At 36.6% G+C, this 19,711-nt stretch overlaps 1 protein-coding gene across 4 annotated transcripts in view; it reads left to right on the forward strand.

Annotated features, from left to right (window-relative positions):
- LOC133519599 (glutamate receptor-interacting protein 1) overlaps positions 1–19,711 on the forward strand; it is a 629,013-nt gene that overhangs the window by 526,859 nt on the left and 82,443 nt on the right. Inside the window, exon 1 of one of the 4 annotated variants that reach the window (XM_061853625.1) lies at positions 5,592–6,497. The exons of the other annotated variants lie outside the window; for them this stretch is intronic. Within the exon in view, the coding sequence (XP_061709609.1) occupies positions 6,371–6,497 (127 nt within the window). The 5' untranslated portion in view covers positions 5,592–6,370. Of the gene's footprint in view, positions 1–5,591; positions 6,498–19,711 lie in introns of those variants that run through there. 4 annotated transcript variants of the gene reach the window in all.

The following is a 19,711-nucleotide window of genomic DNA, read 5'->3' on the forward strand; positions in this document are numbered from 1 at the left end:
CAATAAGTTAACAGAACTGAAAGCATAGTGTAGTTACATTAACAATGCTACAGGGACCAGAACCGTCTTACGTAGGCTTTAATCGTACTTACAGGTTAAATGGCCTCGCTCCGACCTTACATTAGTTTCTGGAACACGGTTTCGAATTTGAAACTACTTGTTTTTAATACACTACTTGCGTGTAGGTATGCTATTACGGTATATACAAAAAGCCATACATTTAACGTGCCCCCCCCTGCAAAAATCGGGGCCGCAAAAAGGCGTCTCCAGACAATGGAACGGAAGTAGTTTTCAAATATAATGTTAAAGGCAAAAAAAAAACGTATTTATATGTACATTCCACAGTAGAAGCTAAGCTAAATCTGAACACACCTTTATTGATAAGAGAATACGAGCGTAAATAAGTAATTTCGTATCTCGACTGCTTCTTTACTTCTGCTGCTGACTATAGATTTCTTTAATCTCGACTTTATCTAAGAATGAACCTAATTACTTCACAGTGTATAATTAAATACATTTATTTTTGTTCCAGGTAAATATCTACAATCTGCCAAGAAATCATCGCATCAACCGGCTAGTCATTGATAGCCTGCAAAATTGTAAAATAAACGACAAAAGGCGAGTAGTGAGTATTAAGGCCTTCCTTAGTATTATAACAAATACAAAAAATAATAATAAGAGTCTAGAATCAAAATGTTCGTTATGGTTTGTTTTATAATGTCCAAGGAAAGTACTCACCTGAATAAGCTATTTGCCACTAAACTTATCTGACGAATAAAGTCATCGTTGGCGCATCACAATCTTCAAGTAAGCTTAACTCAGATAAAGTGTTAAGTTTTGCAGGAAGTTATATCGGGCAGTTAATTTATTTGTTAATTCTTCTCAGCATATCCACTGCTGAACATATGCCTCTTTCATGGATTTCCATGTTGTTCTGTATGCGGCGGTTCTATGCCAGGTCGACCCTTGCCATCTTTCTGATATCGTCCGAACATCTGGCTCGTGGTTTTCCGTCACCTAGTCTTCCCAGTCGAGGTCTCCAGAACAGTCCTCGCTGGACCCATCGGTCATCATCCCTGCGACATGATAATTAGCTATCCAATACTTTACTCAGACTTTGTGAAACAGATCCTTATTAAAATAGAGTTATTTAGTAAAACTATGCGGACCGAGAACATTGTTTTGTTTGCATTGCACCCTTTTATGCAATTGCTTTGAGGAGAAGAAGTTATAAAAAGTATTTAGTGAGGTTGTTTACAATGCAGAAAAGCAGAAACCGCAAACCTGTTTACGAAACCAAAAGATAAATGTTGCTATTAAAACTAGTTCATTACATTCAAATGATAGAAAGATTACAAGTGTTCGAGTAGAGTAGGGATAGTTGTAAAATTTCCTGCTGCATTCATTTATTATGAGAAGTTATTGCCCTCTCGTCCATTATTTTCTCGTTTACTTTTGTTATTTTTTATTGCATTTTGCTCAGGTTTGTAATATAGATTGATAACGTTGCTGTGCAAATTAATTGCATTGCAATTTTGGAAGAGAACTGATTTAATTTTAATGTCATTTTTATTGGTTTTGTTTCCCTGAAGTGCAAATATTTGTGACACGTAACGATGAAGTAAAAAATAAAGTTTGATCTCATTTATTAATATAAGTTCAATCAACTCAATTCAATTCGACTTTTCGTGTTTTTCTTTGCGCCATCTACCATGTATTCTAATTCTAATATCCGATACCTTCTCTTCTATTTGACTGAAAGATCGCTCTTAAGCTTTGTTTATGTTTCTGTACATTTATTGTAAACTATGTTAGGTGAGCAATAAAGAGTGTTGTATTGTATTGTAAAAAGAAATTCATTATATATCACTTAAAACTTCCAAATTTAAGTTAGATATAGTTACGGCGGTGAAGTTAGGATCATTGAGACTGTGTTCTTCGAAACTTCAACCACTTAAACTTAGAAAATGTTTTGTATAAATTCTCCGTCTTCACTCTTTTCTTTCGTTTTCACTCCGAATCAGTGAATTATTCTCCTTTCACCAACAATATACACACTAAAAATTAGTTCGCCATTATGGCTATTTTAACATCGCGGTCCATCCAGATTAAAAAGTGTCTATGAATCACTCCGGAAACCGCGGAAATAGATCGTCGATCAGTGGGGGCGCGTCAAACATAACCAGAGGCTAGCTGGAGCTGCAGCAGCTAACGTGGCTTTCTTTTGTTTCGTGACTCAAATGTTTGTAAATTAGGCAATTCGGTGGGAACACAATACTGTATAGTACTAGACTATCTTAGACGAACTTGTAGCACTTAAATTGGGAGTGTAATCTCCGCGTAATGTAAGTCATCGATTTTTGACGAGTTTTCCTATATTATAATATATATTATTATGGAACACAGCAACATTTCTATAAAACAACCACACACAAATCAGTAATGAACCATAGACCAAGGCCTTACCTGAAGACAACGCGAAATGCATGCTCCAAGCCTCTTTAATCAATGTGTCCTGCCCACCATGGCATACGGTGCCGAGAAATGGACGCTCACTAAGCAGACTGTGCATAAAATACTGGTAGCACAGAGAGCCATGGAGCGCGCCATGCTCGGCATTAAACTTCAAGACCGACTGAGGAATGTCGAGCTCCGACGCCGCACCAAGGTGCGAGACGTGGGTTACGTCATTACCAAGCTAAAAAAGACTTGGGCGGGAGCTGTTGCCAGGACGTGCCAGTGATGGCAGGTGGACTAAAATTTTGACGGATTGGTGGCCGCTTTCGGATGAAAGAAGCGTCCTGGCTTCTGCTGGCTCGTTAGGTGGATGACATTCGAAAAATCTTGGGACACTTCTGGATGACACTAGCCCAGGACCGGGATAAGTGGCGTACACGAAGAGAGGCCTATTGTCAGCAGTGGGCGACTGGAGGTTAAAATGATGATGATAGCAGTTGGTGTCAGCGTTGACCGTGCGACGCGTTTCGTGGACAAGGCGAGCAAGTGGTCGCGAAGCGTTTGGACTCACAACCCATTTCACTATTAGCTCTGAATTCTGATAAAACTTTGAGAGCGCTTCATTCGATGAGTTGGCAGCATTGCACTTTTTTCCTGAATCGTTGATGGGATTACTGGGTGTTGGATATTTAAGTTTTTTTTTTTGTTTGGTTCCTTTGATACTGTGAAATAGTACTAAAATGGATTATTACAGATAAAAAATTAGTGATATTGAGTTCGAATTTATGCCTGAAGCGTAAAATGTTTCAATTTGAATTTATTATTTAAAAGCCCTACTAATATTATAAATGTAAAAGTTTGTATCCTCTGATATTTCGAGGTTTCTTCATTACACGGACGGTTTAACGAATTTCGATAAAATTTTGCACACAGATAATTTTATAACTTGAAAAAGAAGATATTATTTTCTTGACAACGTAATTCATGCCTTAAATGGGTTCGAAAGGGATTGTAAGGCCTATAGGGGCAATTCAACCGCTTCTAAGTGGTAGAAATCGCAGGCACGATTTAATGATATAAGTGAGAATAAAAAGCCATGAAAGAAAAAATAACTGTTTCAGTATGAATTTCAATGTGCAAGCAAAATAAATTATCATCATCTTCCTCGAGTTGTCCCAGCTTTTTGCAACGGCTCATGGTAGCCCAGGGTCCCATTGGCAACGAAAACGACTGCCACCTGACCTTCCACCCCAGAGGTTAAACTGGCCTAGTTTATTGGGATTAATTCGGTTTCCTCACGATTGCGAATTGGAAATCGCACGCTCTTACTACTAAGCTACTTAACTGTCATTGGCCTTTGAATCTATTATAGACTATTCAAACAGTGTGAGGTAGGGCGGCAGCGCTTTTCATGGCTGTATAGGCCAATACGGGAGCGGCGAACACGACTACAAGCCAGGCAGGTGTAGTGTGTCCGTGGCGAACAGGTGTCGGGCTGATGACGTCATATAATCTTACTTAACTAGCGCTTTCAATAACAAACATATTTCTGAAATATATATTCGCCTCTAGGGTACGAGTTAAGTCTGGCTCTAAGCTCTTCTGAGACTGAGCCTTTGAAGCTTAAGAACTTATTCCAAAACTTTTCATACTCGTCTAAACTTTCAAAGTTAGCGTTAAAATTCTGCCAAAACTTAGCTTTGAAGGCCGATTCTGATTTAGGTATTTGATATGGCTGTCGTTTTGTTTTGACACGCAGTCAGTATGCGCCACTACCACAATTAGTGTTAGCCGCTAAAGGTGGCGTTCGGATGTCAACTGCAGCTGCATTACAGTTGCAGCGTCGTTGTTGCCGCCACTGTTCAAATCAATTTCCATGATAAAATTCAGTTTCAAAGATTTTTATTTGTACAACATTGGTAGCTTACAAGATGTTACACAAATAGTTCGGTATCACTATGTCGTGCCTATTGACATAAAAATGCAATAAAAATACACACTTTAATCATAGTATCACAGACAAACACTATTAGTCAAAATAGGGTTATATCATGCAGTAAATCTCAATTAGGTAATTAGTTCAAAGTAAAGGTAAAAATTCTGCGTAATATGCTTTCTTGCTAAAAAAGAGATACGGCATGAATACCATAATCGACAGTAATGCGGCAGGGAATGTCACTCATTACATCAAGGTAATGGATAGTTACAGTTCTGGCTGGTGCTAACAAAAAGCAACTATTACTTAATGCGTGTGAGAATGAGAAACCTGATTACAGGACTCAAGATCGTAATCCAATGAAAACCGTATCAAATTCTTAAAACAGAATTCGCCTCTTACTCTATTTTAAGTAATATCTCGATTTTAACTTATTTATAAATGCACACATGTCCCAGATGCATTTGTACTCATTAAAGAGAGATAAAAGATGTACACTGCGCTATAAATGTTTTATTGCATGTAATATTTGTATCGTGATTCATTTACTAGCTCTGAACTAGTTTAAGGAGTAATATTGCTAACTTTCTTTTCTTTCGTTGCCTGTTTTTGAGCTTAAAGCTATGATACATTATTTTATGCGGTGAAACAATTAGATTTCTGTACCTCTCCATATTTTGTCACTGTGATAAAACTGTGACGCTGTAATAAATAAATAAATAAATTAATTAATTAATATTTGGGACCAATCTTACACAGATCGAAGCTTGTAATATGGGTACTACGGACGATATACATATTACGTATATAGATAAAGTAGTAGTAGTAAAACACTTTCATGTACAAAAAGAAACATAAAACAGAAAAGAACACACATCATTTGTACAAAGGCGAACTTATCAATTTCAGGGATCTCTTCCAGAGATAAACACATACTTATATACATAGAAAACATTCATGACTCAGAAACATCTGTGTTCATCACACAAAAAAATGCCCTTACCGGGATTCAAACCAGGGACCATAGGCAGGGTCACTACCCACTAGGCCAGACCGGTCGTCATTTATTCGAGTAGGTATATAAATTACATGATTGTCTTGGTTGTATAGTACCTGTTATTGTATTATACGAAATGTTTGTCTGAGATTTAAATGCTCTTTATCAACTCCTTCACAACGAGTAACACTATGCTATTTAGCTAGGTGTAATACATTTATTTTGTAAAACATTTATTTTAAATTCTAAGTCTGGCAATGATTTTTCAAACTAATTCATACAATCCACAATTGTTAAAAGTCAAACCTAATAAAGACTACTTCATAAACGTAATGAACTCATCTAAAACAGTGTTTCACTGAAACATTGTTAAACAGACAAACAATACTTATTATATTACTAATATTCGGAGCGGACGCGCGCAGACGCCTGGTCTATATTTACCCCGACGCGTGCGCATCACAGTTACAAACATCTCACAAAATTGTGAAAGAGAGCCGCTACGCACGTCTGGTGTTAGTGAGACGAGTGATTCAGAGTAAATAAGTCTATGTCTAGCTGGTTGAGCTGTTGTTTTAAAAAGTGACATATTAGTGACAGTTAATGTGAAAAAAGGAGCTTTTATATCTAAAAGAAGAAAGTGAAACATACGGAACTTTAAAAAAACGCGACATATTTGAATGTAAACTCAATAAAGGATCAAAAAGTGTCATTATAAATGTTCATAATTGAGTAAAAAGTGCAAAATTTGGCGTATTTCTCCGCATTAACGTATTTGAAACGGATTAAGAAAAGTGGCACGTTCGGAATTTAAAAACGGGCAAATTTAGATTGCGGAAGTGAAACATAATTTACCAAAATGGTTAAAAGTATTTGTGTGAAATGCGAAGAAAATGAATGTGTACGAGATTGAGGATGTGATAGTGTTATTTGTACAATAGACAAACAAGTTCTATATAAAGTTTAGTTTGTGATGAAATATGTTCGGAAATCTCAAACTACCCATAATAAAGCAGAAGAGCAAGGAAGAGCCCCTGTATTGCTACAGAAGTGTAAAGACAAAGCCGCCGAAGACACCAACTTTGCGTTCGAAGAGACATCAAAGACGTAAGTGTAAATATTAATAAAGTGAAACCCCGATAAGACCAAATTCTTACTAATGTAAACAAAAAACGCAATTCCTTACCTTTTCAAATCCAAAATCTCCGTAGCTCGTAGTTGGTATTTAATCTAAAAATCGGGAATCGAGAATCAATGCGAGATTAAGTAGGTATTTTATCACACATCGATTTTGTTCACGGTTATCCAGTACAATTATTACCTCCATAACTCAAAAACTTAAGACGCATTCTTTTATAACCTCAATATCTCGACGTTGTATTGTATTGTATACGGGCGATTTTTCGCAACTCGACGACTTGCGCCTATTTTGCGTGATATATCTCGACGCTATTCACTTTTTGTAACTCAAAGAAAAGAACAAGACTGCTGCTGTGTTTATATAATTATCACTATATTACGACATAGCTCTGTAACACGAAACCTCTTAAGAGGAACTAAAACTCGTAAGAACCTCTCGAAGTCAATAATACCCCCTATTTTAGAAAACTCGTTAACACACACTTCTAATAATATTTAACACTTTTTTGTACAAGAACACATAAAGGAATTATGTTACAGTTCTTTCTTGTAGTGTAGGTGCTAAGTCTTCTTCCATGTTAGGGGTTTTTGAGGGAACTTTATGTTGTTTCTCTAGAGATACGTGTTATCGGGGTTCTCCTGTACCTATATGAGTTTAGGAAAAGCGGACGTGGTTTGTGGTTTTGTTTGGCAAGCGTTACCTGACCCAAATATTGAGAGCAATACAATGAAATAGATACCAATGTAACATTACGATGTTATATGAAGTTGATGAAGTTCAAAAAAGAGGTTACCTTATCAACGACAGATTGTTTTTAAGGTTTGTCTTTTGAATAAACATTTATTTCAAAAAAAAAATAGTCTGCAATTGATACTACAAATATTTTAAATTAATGTAAAAATTAAAAACTTTACCGCTTCGGGCATGAATCGAACTTGCGACCTTTTGGAACATCGGTAAAAACGCTCTTAAACAACTAAGCTACCGATTACCAAAGCTGACCAGTAACGTGCAATTTTCTTTTTCTTCCTTTTGTTTTCACGCCTGAAAGCTCGGCCCAATTTCAACTTCCCATACAAACGTTTCGTTCTCATTTTAAAACTACGTGTTGGATTGTAATGAAACTTTGCAAATAAAATAACATGAGGTGTAGGGCTGAAATTAGTTTATGTTGCTCCACCTTGTAAAATAATCGAAATAGAGCAAAAAAAATTCGCTGTATCTTTTCAACTATGGTATCTGAGGCTACATAAACTTATTATAGGCATAGATATTCACACATCTTATCCTAAATCATCTTATTATTTGAAATTTCAAAGTCTAAATAAAAATTGTGCTTGTTATTTTCAAAATTCTAAAGTATGCTTGTTATAATTGTTAATCGTGCTCGTGTATTATCTTATTTACTAAATGTAACTGTTAAATTCAACTTTAAATTAAAAATACCCAAATATTGTACTTTTTTTCGGAGCAAAGGAATTTTGTATTAGCTGTAAGTGGAAACTGTTTTGGCTTATGTTCTAACTTTATCTTGTACCTTATTGTATTATTATGTGCTGTATGTTTCCCAAATAAATAAATAAATAAATATTGTAAGTACAAAGTTTCAGAGCAATCTAGCTAGTCGTTTTAAAATGAGAGCGTCACTACGTTTGTATGGAGGACCGAGCTTAAGTATCGGCCTGCCTGTTGTTCGGAACTGTCAACATTTTGGTCTCACTGACAGACCCATACCGTCCGGCGGACTATTAACAGTAAGCCTCTTTACGGAGGTGCATAGTGACATCTACCGTAAGAACCCATTTTAACTCTCATACTCTTCTTCTTCTGTCTTTAACGCATTGTACCTCTGGCACAAGTGGGGGTGGAGCGAGTCTGCGGCGTACGAATGCGGACACCCACAGCCGACGCACATGGTATTCGAATGCCCCGTCACGAAATACAACAGACTAGCTGAGGATTTTAAACACCTGACCAAAGATGCGAGTATTTATTTGCAGAAATGTAAATTTTGAATTAAGTTTTTTTTATATGTATGTAACCAGTGTGTAAACGCCATACGATAAATAAATAAATGAATAACGCCATTTTTCCACGTATTTTAAAGAAATTAAGTCCAAACTGTTTTTACAAAGTCACTAACGGTTCTGTACCCCTAGTGTAAATTTAATCGACATCATAACGTGACGAACGCGTTTGCGTTAAGTCTCATTTTGTATAGGATTTTGAGTTTCCAAAACGTCCCGCTTGGCGCGCTCTTTCTAAATCCAATACAAAATGAGACTAAACGCAAACGCGTACGTCACGTTTCGAAATCGAATTTATTTACACTAGGGGTACTGGTGTGGTAGGGCAGATGATATACACGTACATTATTTACTAAAACAGATTGTATTATTCTAATGCGTGACCGACCCATCTCAAATATTCGCATATTCGCATAATCTTATGCGAACTACGCTCACATTCAACGCATTTCATCAAATTTTCATCAAGGTTCCAAAGGTCTGAATCACAAAGTTCGTTGTAAAGTAATTTCCAGTATAAATTGCTCTTGAGATCCATGCCAAATATGCATGGTTCCAGATCATGCTAAAAGTGGTTCAAAGCGTAGTGTTGAGAATATTTCGTACTGCAAAGAGACCATACCTAAACTTGAATGATATCCTGTATAGAATAAGGTTGATATTGGTACCATTTTTTTTTATTTATTTTTTTATTCCGAAAAGGTAGGCATTTGACCACAATCTCACCTGATGGAAAGTGCCGATGTAGTCTAGGATGGAACATGCTTACCTAAAAGATGTCTATTCACTCTCGATTTAAAAAGGTCCAAGTTATAGTGGACTGGGAATAGATTTGCAGGAAGTGAATTCCACTCCTTAGCCGTACGCATGATAAAGCTGGATGCGTAGCGTTTAGTGCGAATCAGTGGTAAAGTAACGACGTAAGGGTGAAACGCAAGTCCGCGTCTAGTCCCACGGTGGCAGAACGGAGATGGGGGGATAAGATTATGTAATCCCATCGCACACTCCCCGAAATGTATCCTGTAGAATACCGATAAACAGGCTACCTTTCTACGGTGTTCTAGGCTCTGCAGTCTAGCCTCTACCAATCTCGCATCCCCAATAAGCTTCCTAGCGCGTTTGTCTATGGAATCTAGGGTGGCTAGCTGATACTTGGCGGATCCATCCCAAAGGTGACTGCAATACTCCATACACGACCGGACTTGAGCTATGTAAAGCTGAAGAAGCTGCTCCGGTGTGAAGTACTGCTTGACCTTAGAAAGGACGCCTAATCGTCTACCTGCAGATTTAGCCAGAGATTCAATATACGCCCCGAAGCTCAGGTTAGATGAGATACTTGTGCCAATGCCAACCATGTAGTTGCGATAGACGAAGTTCCTTAAGAGTAAAGAGAACGACCGCTTCTCCATACAATTACAAACGTAGTCCTCATTTTCCTCTGGATATTGTAGAAAATATTTTTACACAATTTAATGAACGTTAACCATAGCCTGGCCCCTTCGTTATTTTTTTTAATGGAATTTGTTTTTCGCTTCTAACTCTTACGATTATCAATAAATTGAAAGTCAAACAACGGGACACAGCTATGGTCAATATATATCAAACTGTATACAACCCTCAACACAAGCCTTATTGAGCTTACTGTGGGACTTAGTCAATTTGTGTAATAATGTCCTATAATATTTATTTATTTATTTATTTATATACAATAAATATTTTCCATAGTACCAAAGAGAAAGAATGTTGTAGTACTAGCTCAAGATCTGCTCGACCTCGGCCATTGCGACTGGCGAGAGCTATCGCGAGAGCAAGGCGTGATCTGGTGTTTGAGGCCAGAAAGCCTACCGCGAACCATGTGTTGCCTTCCTGTCACACTTACTTACGAATTTACAAGTGCGACAGAGAGGCAACACGTCGAACGTATTTCGCGGTAGGCCCTCAGGACTCGCTTTGGGTCGTTGCGTCACCGTAGTAAGTGAAGAGGAAAATGGATCACGTTTGTAAGGAGAACCGATTATTTACTTTCCCCTTAAGAGGGTTTAAATCCTCGTATTTGCAATCTTAACGGTATTTCCCTTGGCAACTAATTGAGGCTGCGACAAGCATACGGCTCATTAACTTGTTTATATTTGCGAAGGAACTAGTTGCGTTGATTGGCTGAGAGCAAATAAAAGTTGATAAACTCCAGGCTTGAGTCTTGTTTGATGGCTCAAGGAACTATACATACTTATAGACTATGGTACAGAATAAATAGTACTACGTACAGAAGATTCACTGCATAACAGAATATCTGTTTAAGTTGATAAATTATTTATACAAATGTCAATCACAATGGAAAAATCAACGATGATCAACTCTGGTCGACGTGGGACTCTAACCCACATCTTTGGATTGCCGGTCCAATGCATTACCATTTGCGTGTAGATGTAGACGTTGTCACAGTTGCAATGGTTAAATTCGCGGTGAACGACGGATGTTCAGTACCCCTAGTGTAAATAAATTCGATTTCGAAACGTGACGTACGCGTTTGCGTTTAGTCTCATTTTGTATTGGATTTAGAAAGAGCGCGCCAAGCGGGACGTTTTGGAAACTCAAAATCCTATACAAAATGAGACTTAACACAAACGCGTTCGTCACGTTATGATGTCGATCAAAGTTACACTAGGGGTACAGTTTAGGTTTACCGAATGTGCCCAAACGTTGCCGATTGGGCATATTATACTGTACTTCGCTGTACGTCTGTAACGATTACATCTGTATATTATATCTGTACGATTGGGCATATTATACTGTACGTCTAATAAAGTATTATTATTACTTAGAGATGTATAAAGTCTCTAAATGTCGATTTACAAAAAAAAACTGAAATAATAATAATAAAAAGAAACAAACAGATAAAAAAAGCCAAATTTGAGGTGTAAATATCTTTAAATGTCAGAACCGAAGATACTTACCAATTTTGATTAATTATTTAGGTTTTCTAGTAAAAAAAAACTATTTATTTTAGAAGACTCGTAGAAAATGTATGGTATACAGTAGTAATAAAACAAGCTTTTCAATCTCGTACCTTAGGCAACTCAGCAAGCTTCGTTACTTAAATACGGTACTTGACTAAATAGATCTCAATTTTTTTTTTTAATGAAATATAAAATATTATTATATCACGATTGTATAAAATACTATTGCATAAAACCTCAAAACATGAATATTATTTTTAAAAATGAGCTTGAGAGACCTCAGCGATTTCTATTTTTATTATTAAAACACATTAAAAATTATAAATTAAAAAACATGATATCCTAAGTCGCGAGCACGCACATCCATCTCGCTCATGATTACGTTAAGTGAGAGTGAGAGAATAACACGATCCAATTGGGCCAATCTGATCACGTGTTGAACTTGTGTACCATAGTTATAGTACTGGACTATAGTAGTAGTAGTATTAGTAAACTCTTTGTACAAAAATACATATTAAAAGTAATATACAATAAGTAAGAAATACAAAGGCGAACTAATCCCTTTGAGGGATCTCGTCCAGTTAACCTTGGAGTAGATGAGAGGAGAGAGTGAAAAGAGGGTGACAAATGCCGCAAAATGTACAACAAGGTACCAGAAAGACAAATGATATAAATACATACATAATTTATAGGATAAAATTGTATTACAACAAAAAGGAATGGGGATAGTTGTAGCAATGGAACCATGCCCATTTTTATTGCCTGTCACTACGCCCGTCACTTTCGCACGTACTTACTTGTTAGAACGTGACAGGCGATAAAATTGCGACCGTGCTACTTCTGCTGTCTACATTCTGTTTGTTTACGTTATTGTAGCTTTGAGCGGTCACGATCTATATTTGAATTTCGGTTTGAATTTGGAATCCTTTCAGTATTGGAAGTGGAACCAACGTGTTCTCATTCGAACGCACGTGATATGAAATGTATTTTGTTTTATCTCGTGAATTAAGTGTATTTTGTTTTATCTCACGTTATATGTTATTTTTATTTTGTATCTTTGGTAGTTGTGGCAATAAATATTTTTTATCTTTATCTTATCTTATCTTATATGCTTGCACTGTCTTGCTACCGATGCCAAAAGCAACAGTATGCTCCTTTTAAAATAATCGTTCATATTATAATTAAATGAAAATCCCTCCTGTCCTAAATGTTGACTGGAATAAAAGTGCATCCACACTGCAGTTAAATATTGTAGAGCAAGACAGTGCAATATTACCTAAGTAACTAGGTCAGTTTTTAAAAGTATTGTTATAAGAAGTTCCGAAAAATAAATCGTTGTTGCCTACACTCACATGATCTCATACATACATATATCCCCCCCCCACCCCCACACGCACACACACACACACACACACACGCACGCACACACACACACACACACGCACGCATGCACACATGCACGCAAGCACGCACACGCACACGCACACTCACACAATATTTTTCATTTTCGTTTTCAAGTTACCTAACACACCATTGCACTCGGCCAAATGTATGAACGACCTTGATTTGCTGCTCGCCGCTTGCGTCCAGTCCACGGCCTTAGAATAACGTCAAATTGTTCAAATCTCTAATATAAATTCCAAGTAATAATGTGAATATTAAATGTGATTGAAATCGTTGACAGCACCTCGTCAACGATTGCAATCACACTGTCAAATACTAGAACGTTTACCTTAAATATTGTTCATTCCTGGACTGAATCACCAAAGCAATATTTACCTAAAAATTACCCTCAAATTAAACACACACAAGTTACGTCCATGAGTTACTTCAGTTTAAATTCGGTTAACCTCAAAGACAATACGGCAATCAAGCAATTACCATACTTCATTACCCTCCTTGTATAATTTAACCCGGTGCTCGCTGGGTATTCTCAAACACACTCGTCACTGGGTCAAAACTACCCAGTACAAGGCGTTATAAAAAGTATTCTTCTTAAAACTGCTTTATTGCAGATTAAATCTTAATTTAAAATTGTGGAGTCAAGTTTTCTTTAAAAAACGTCTAAAACAGAACTTTTGAAAAATCGTTGCGCTTTTTTAGATCATTTTACGATTACCAAAAATATGAATAGCAATCTCGGGACCTTTCTCTAGGAATTTCACCGATTCAAAAACTTTTTAACAAAAATATAACCGACTTCAGAAATTACCAAAAGCGCCATACATGTACCTATAACATTTGAAGAGTTCCCTCGATTTCTCCAAGATCCCATCATCAGACCCCGACTTGGTGCCAACGGGACCATTACGAGGTTATACCCGTTCGATTAAAAAAAAATTGAAAATCGGTTCACGATTCTCGGAGATATCGAGTAACATACATACAAAAAAAAAGAAAAAGAAAATTCAGTCGAATTGAGAACCTCCTCCTTTTTTGAAGTCGGTTAAAAAATGATGCCCAAGTGTCCGTTGCAGGCACCATCCGAAGTAGGTGCAGGGTGTTTTAATATACTCGTAAATTATTTATTGTTTCGAAAATATCAAAAATATGCATTGAAGTATGGGGAAGGGTAAATCAACTAATTCTTAAAAAAAAAAACATTAAACACTAAAATTTTTACAATGTCACAAATAAAGTCGATCCGCTATCAGAATATTTTATAAAAAAATGAGATGCCGTAATCAACTTTTATTGCCATGAGTTTTCCGTTCAAATTATCAATTTCGGTACCTACCCTTAACGATCACACATCTAGAATTAAAGTAGTACGATCAAAATTAACCATTGCGTGGTCATTTTTACCCAGTAGTGAGTATGCTGGGGTTAAAAGAGGGGCTAAATCCGCGGTACGCATATTTCAAAACCGACATTAAGACAATTACCTAATTCCCCGTCCTGTGATTACGAACTTTTCGTGCAAAAAATAAATTTAAATTCGGATTACCGAATTTAGTAATCCAAACTCGCTGATAATTGCTTAAATTCACGAGTGTTTTCGCTTATGTAACCAGTTACAAAGTGGCTTAGTTTAGTCTTAAAACTATCAGACACTAGAAATATGATTATTATTGTCTTAGTATAGATCCGAGAAGAAAATCGGGTAAAGAAAAAGGTTTACACGGTCGCCAGTGTTTGGAAAAACATAATAGCACATGTTTAAACATAATAAATAGAATCAGGCGTTACTTTGCGGAAATCCATACTAATGTATGTATATAGGTGTAACCTAGTGCGGGGGCCCCTGGTAACTATGTCTGTAATACTTATTAGAAAATAAACTATTCGATTCTATTCTAATTAAAACAAAAAATATTACCTTGCTAATCCGCGAAAAAATAACGCGCTACTCGATCAGTGCTAACCCGTTATACTTACTTGCATATTTTTACATGCAATTAATGTTACCTTGAGATGGGAGGGTCATGTGATGACAATTTTGTTTAATAACTTTTAAAAATGATATCTTCAATATTATTTTCAATGTACGCCATCATCAGTGTAATTGACGTGGCTTGTCACGCTTTGAACATAACAAAATTTGCAATACAAAGTCGCTAAAAAATGTTGGTCCGGTTGAGAAGTACAGCGTACAGATTGTTATTGCTCGTGTTACAGGCCGATATACACCATTTATAATTTATAATTAAATACCATTTATATCAGGAATAACTTCCTTCGTGGTTTTATTTTGAACATTCTTTATGTAGTACTAGTGTCCTATTCTCTCACAATGCCTAAAATTACCCAGATAGTTTTACACGCGACTCCAAATAGTCTAAGTCACCTCTTTTACGGTCACTGGGTCCATATCACCCTTATTCCATCTACCCATCCATAAATACCCTTGGACCGTGTGTGTTCAAGACGTTTTTCTATTCCGAATGAAAGCAAGTCCAACACAGATGACCAGTGTAATTATGACTTGTGTTGACGTTTTTTAGGGTTCCGTAGCCAAATGGCAAAAAACGGAACCCTTATAGATTCGTCATGTCCGTCTGTCTGTCCGTTTTTTTTTTTTTTTTACCAGTTCACTAGCTCTCTCGCTAGGCTATCTTGGTACTTCAAAAACGGGCAAGAAAAGACCATTGTATCCACATATGTGACAAAGTAATTTATTGCAAATTATGAGTTGTTTACTCATGTTGGCTGATTTGACTTTTAAATTATGATTTTGAATGATTAATATTTAATAACATTCATTTGGATTTGGTTCGATTCTATTGAATGTTTTACAGTTGAGTATTTTCCTCGCGTTGGTGTGGTGAAAAAAAATGTGTTTTACTAGGTGGCAAAAAAAAAAAATTCCTCGTGTCTTAAAACCCTCGCAACGCTCAAGATTCCACTTTTCGAAATACTCGCAACGGTCTTGGTTCACTTTTATCTTTCACTTGCTCGGGTATTTTTAGTTTTATTTCTCAAGTCTTTATTGTTTGCCGATGCCTGACCTAGTCGTTCGCCTCAGCGAGTTATTGGAATATCTCCAAAGATGTGACGACCCTAAACAGGCTTGAATAACTTTTTTCAGCTGATTTTATGGCCCGCAGACTTTCGCGCATGAACACCTTCAGTTTTTGAACGATAAAAATAATTTATTTCTTTACTATAATATTGTATGATACTCACTGGCCAGCGTAAGATTTGTACTCTTACATTGGCCACTGTACTTAAATTTGTACTTTAAAATTCATAATATAAATAATTTAGCCTATATACGTCCCACTGCTGGGCGCAGGCCTCCTCTCATGCGCAAGAGGGCTTGGCCTATAGTCCCCACGATAGCCCAATGCGGATTGGGGACTTCACATACACCTTTGAATTTCTTCGCGGATCTATGCAGATTTCCTCACGATGTTTTCCTTCACCGAAAAGCTAGTGGTGAACATCAAATGATATTCTGTACATAAGTTCCGAAAAACTCATAAAACTCATTGGTACGAGCCAGGATTTGAACCCACGACCTTCGGATTGAAAGTCGGACGTCATATCCACTAGGCCACCACCGCTCCAAATAAATAAGGATTTATATATTTTTTTTCAATCATATTAATATTTGCTGTCAACGGGTAATAAGTGTCGGTAGTTCAGTTAGTAGAGCGGCGGACTGATATCCTGGAGTCGTGAGTTCGAGTTTCACCCCAGACACAATGATATTTTATAACTATAGATAAGTAGGTTATACTCATACATAAGTATCACAGAAATATTTCCATATTTATTTCTATACCTACGAAGAAATCTGTTATTTTTGATTGATTTTCGCATTCCTTTATCTTTGTCATACTCGTTTTTAAACTTGAGCTTGTCTCTGTCTGTTCTCGTTGCACGTGCACATCTCTCACTTGCCCAGATGCGACTTAAGGTAACTTGTACAACTTGTCACAAGGTAAGCGCTTCAATATTGGAACGCCTAAAACCTATCTTGAGTTATAATAAATCATTGCCCAGACAGTGTGTTTTTCCACTTTTCATTTATTTCTAAGCCCTGAATTTCACTTCCTGCGTTACGTTTACGTCGCATGGCCCCTGTCCAAAGTATCCATAATTAAGGTCAGCTATACTTTACGCAATGGCTATATTTAAAGCTCTCAGAGGCGACGGGCAACACACTCATATATCACAACACTACGTGTAAAAAAAATATTAAAAAAACGAAATTAATAACTTGCTTAAATCTAAAATAGGCCCTTTAGGTATTGTACCAAGGATGCTGGCGGCAGTTCCTCGTTGCATCGCAATACTGATACGTTGTTCAATAAAATTTATGGGAATCGTATAAACCCATGTTATACACGAAATAAACCTATTTAGGCAATTTATATCGGGTATATTGAATTTAAAATACAATTATTATATAATTATACATACAATTATATGTGATATAATCTGTTTAAATAGTTTTATTTTATCTCATCGCGGTAACTGAAGATAATATTATGGACCCATTTATTATTAATTCATTTCTGAAGTTGTAAAAAAAAATAATTATACTTTGTGGTGTAGGTTTACATATAATCTCCATATTTTGTTTAGTGTCCAATCGGTTACTATTTAGTCGGTTTATGTTATTTCCCTTCCCTTCCCCAGGGACCGATAAAAAACAAAGACATTTCTTTATCAACCATTATTTAATTTTTTGTCACAATCTTTTTCCTAAAAAATATTACAATATCCAATTTAAAAGATTACCCAAACCGAAACAATAATGCTTTATTCCCTAATTCCTCATAAAGAATGAAACTCACGTATACTCCAACGAATTTCGTTTATTAAATGTATTAAAAATTCTACTTGACGCTCAATTTTCACCTACAGTAATGGACTGGCGAATACGGGTAGAATAAAAACGCAATTTAGGCGGAGTTCGCCGGAGCATGAATTTATTTTGCTTATTTTCGAGGCCCGAGTTAACATTGTCGCGCCGGAGATCAACCGGTTGGATACAAACCTATTTACTTTCAAAATTATTTTCTGTCCTTCCTTGCACTACATATAACCATTTACAAATGAAGAATTTAATATCAAATGCCATTATCTGGCATTAATTTTTTTGGCCCCAAACAATTAGATCCTGGTCACGGCACCAAAATGTATATGATTCTTACATACCTTTTTATATTGATATCAATTATGACGAACTAATAAATCATATGTCATAATAAACGTGTTTGGGTGTAATTTTTTAAGCCAAGTACTTCAAGACCGAACTTCTTTTCAACTTTTCTTGGCACAAACTAAAATTAAGACATTTAATTACAATGTAATCTCTGGGTGCTACCACATTTGTCAACGTATCGGATTGAGCAAATTACGTCACTTATTTCAAACTTTATATCAGGTCGATATCAAGTCGCGTCGTCCAAGTTGTAGTAAAATTACATTTATGTCGATCTTATGACATGAGTATATAGCCTTTCCTAGCCGGCTTGAGCCGTTTCAGAACTGAATCTTTCCTAGCTGGTTTGAGCCATTTACAACATACAAAGCGCAGTCTTGATCGTCTGTCAAGCGTGTAGGATTTACAAATTGACAGTGACATCTCTCGCGTCAACACTGCAGCAAATTACAGAGTTTGTCTCATTTAATCGTACAGTGTTAAAAAGTGACGCTATACGCCTTCCTATTGGCTTGTGCCGTTTCGGCGTCAACAAAAATACAATAAAACCCTAACGGAACCTTAACTTAAGGTTTTCGTTGGCAAAATATTTCTTTTGATTTGCCCGGACACTCCGCGATGCCACTGTAAATGGATTATTCATTCGATTATTGGAGCAGTGGGGAAAGAATTCAATTTTGGATTCAGCGAAATGAAATTTCTGAAAGCTCCTTCTGTACAAAATAAATTTATAGCTTGAAAATAGGTTAGTGCTGGATCGAGTTAAGACTTTCAATTCAAGTGGTGTCCGGTTATGTTGTTTGGGGAAAAACGGAAAAAATACCTTTTCTTCTTTATACAGCAATTTAAAGGACGGATTTAATGCAATTGTCATCATTCAAGTTGCTATAAATCCTGTTTATATACAATTTTGTTATATTGGAAGAGTATAAACTCTTAAGCGATGAAAATGTAGGTATAATAGTAAACAACTTTTACTACCCCGAAAAACAAAATGTAAGACAACTCGCATGCGGCATGAACCTTTAAGTCCAAGGAGAGACTTTGTCTTCTTGTGTGTGTTCTACCGCTTGTATATACAATGGGATGTACTCTGAAGTATAGTTTGACATGATGCCAACGGCCACTTTCTATCACCGCAACGCTCGCCATCGGCAGGGTGTTTACCCTCATACCCTAGAGCCTAAATGGTCGCGCATTGTGCGGTTTAAGAGGAATTTTCCCCCGCGGACGCTCCGGCTATGGAAGTACAGGGTTTTAAAGGGTCGGCAACGCGCATGTGACGCTTCTGGAATTGCAGGCGTTCATAAGCTACGGTAACTGCTTACCATCAGGCGGGCCGTATGCTTGTTTGCCACCGACGTTCTAGGAAAAAAATTGAACAGCAGAGTGTGTTTTCTTCATGAGAGTGTAAGATGTGTGTGTGTGTTACACACTCGATCTGAGATCGTTTGTAATACACACCTAGTGCTAATATCAGCTATATTGGCTATTATCAATTTTGCATAATTAATTTTGTGGCTCTCTATTGAGGAATGATGCTTGTCAATTAATTGAATTAACAAACAAATTTGTGCAAT

Source organism: Cydia pomonella, chromosome 7 (genome assembly GCF_033807575.1).
Source record: "Cydia pomonella isolate Wapato2018A chromosome 7, ilCydPomo1, whole genome shotgun sequence".
Classification (NCBI taxonomy): Eukaryota; Metazoa; Arthropoda; class Insecta; order Lepidoptera; family Tortricidae; genus Cydia; species Cydia pomonella.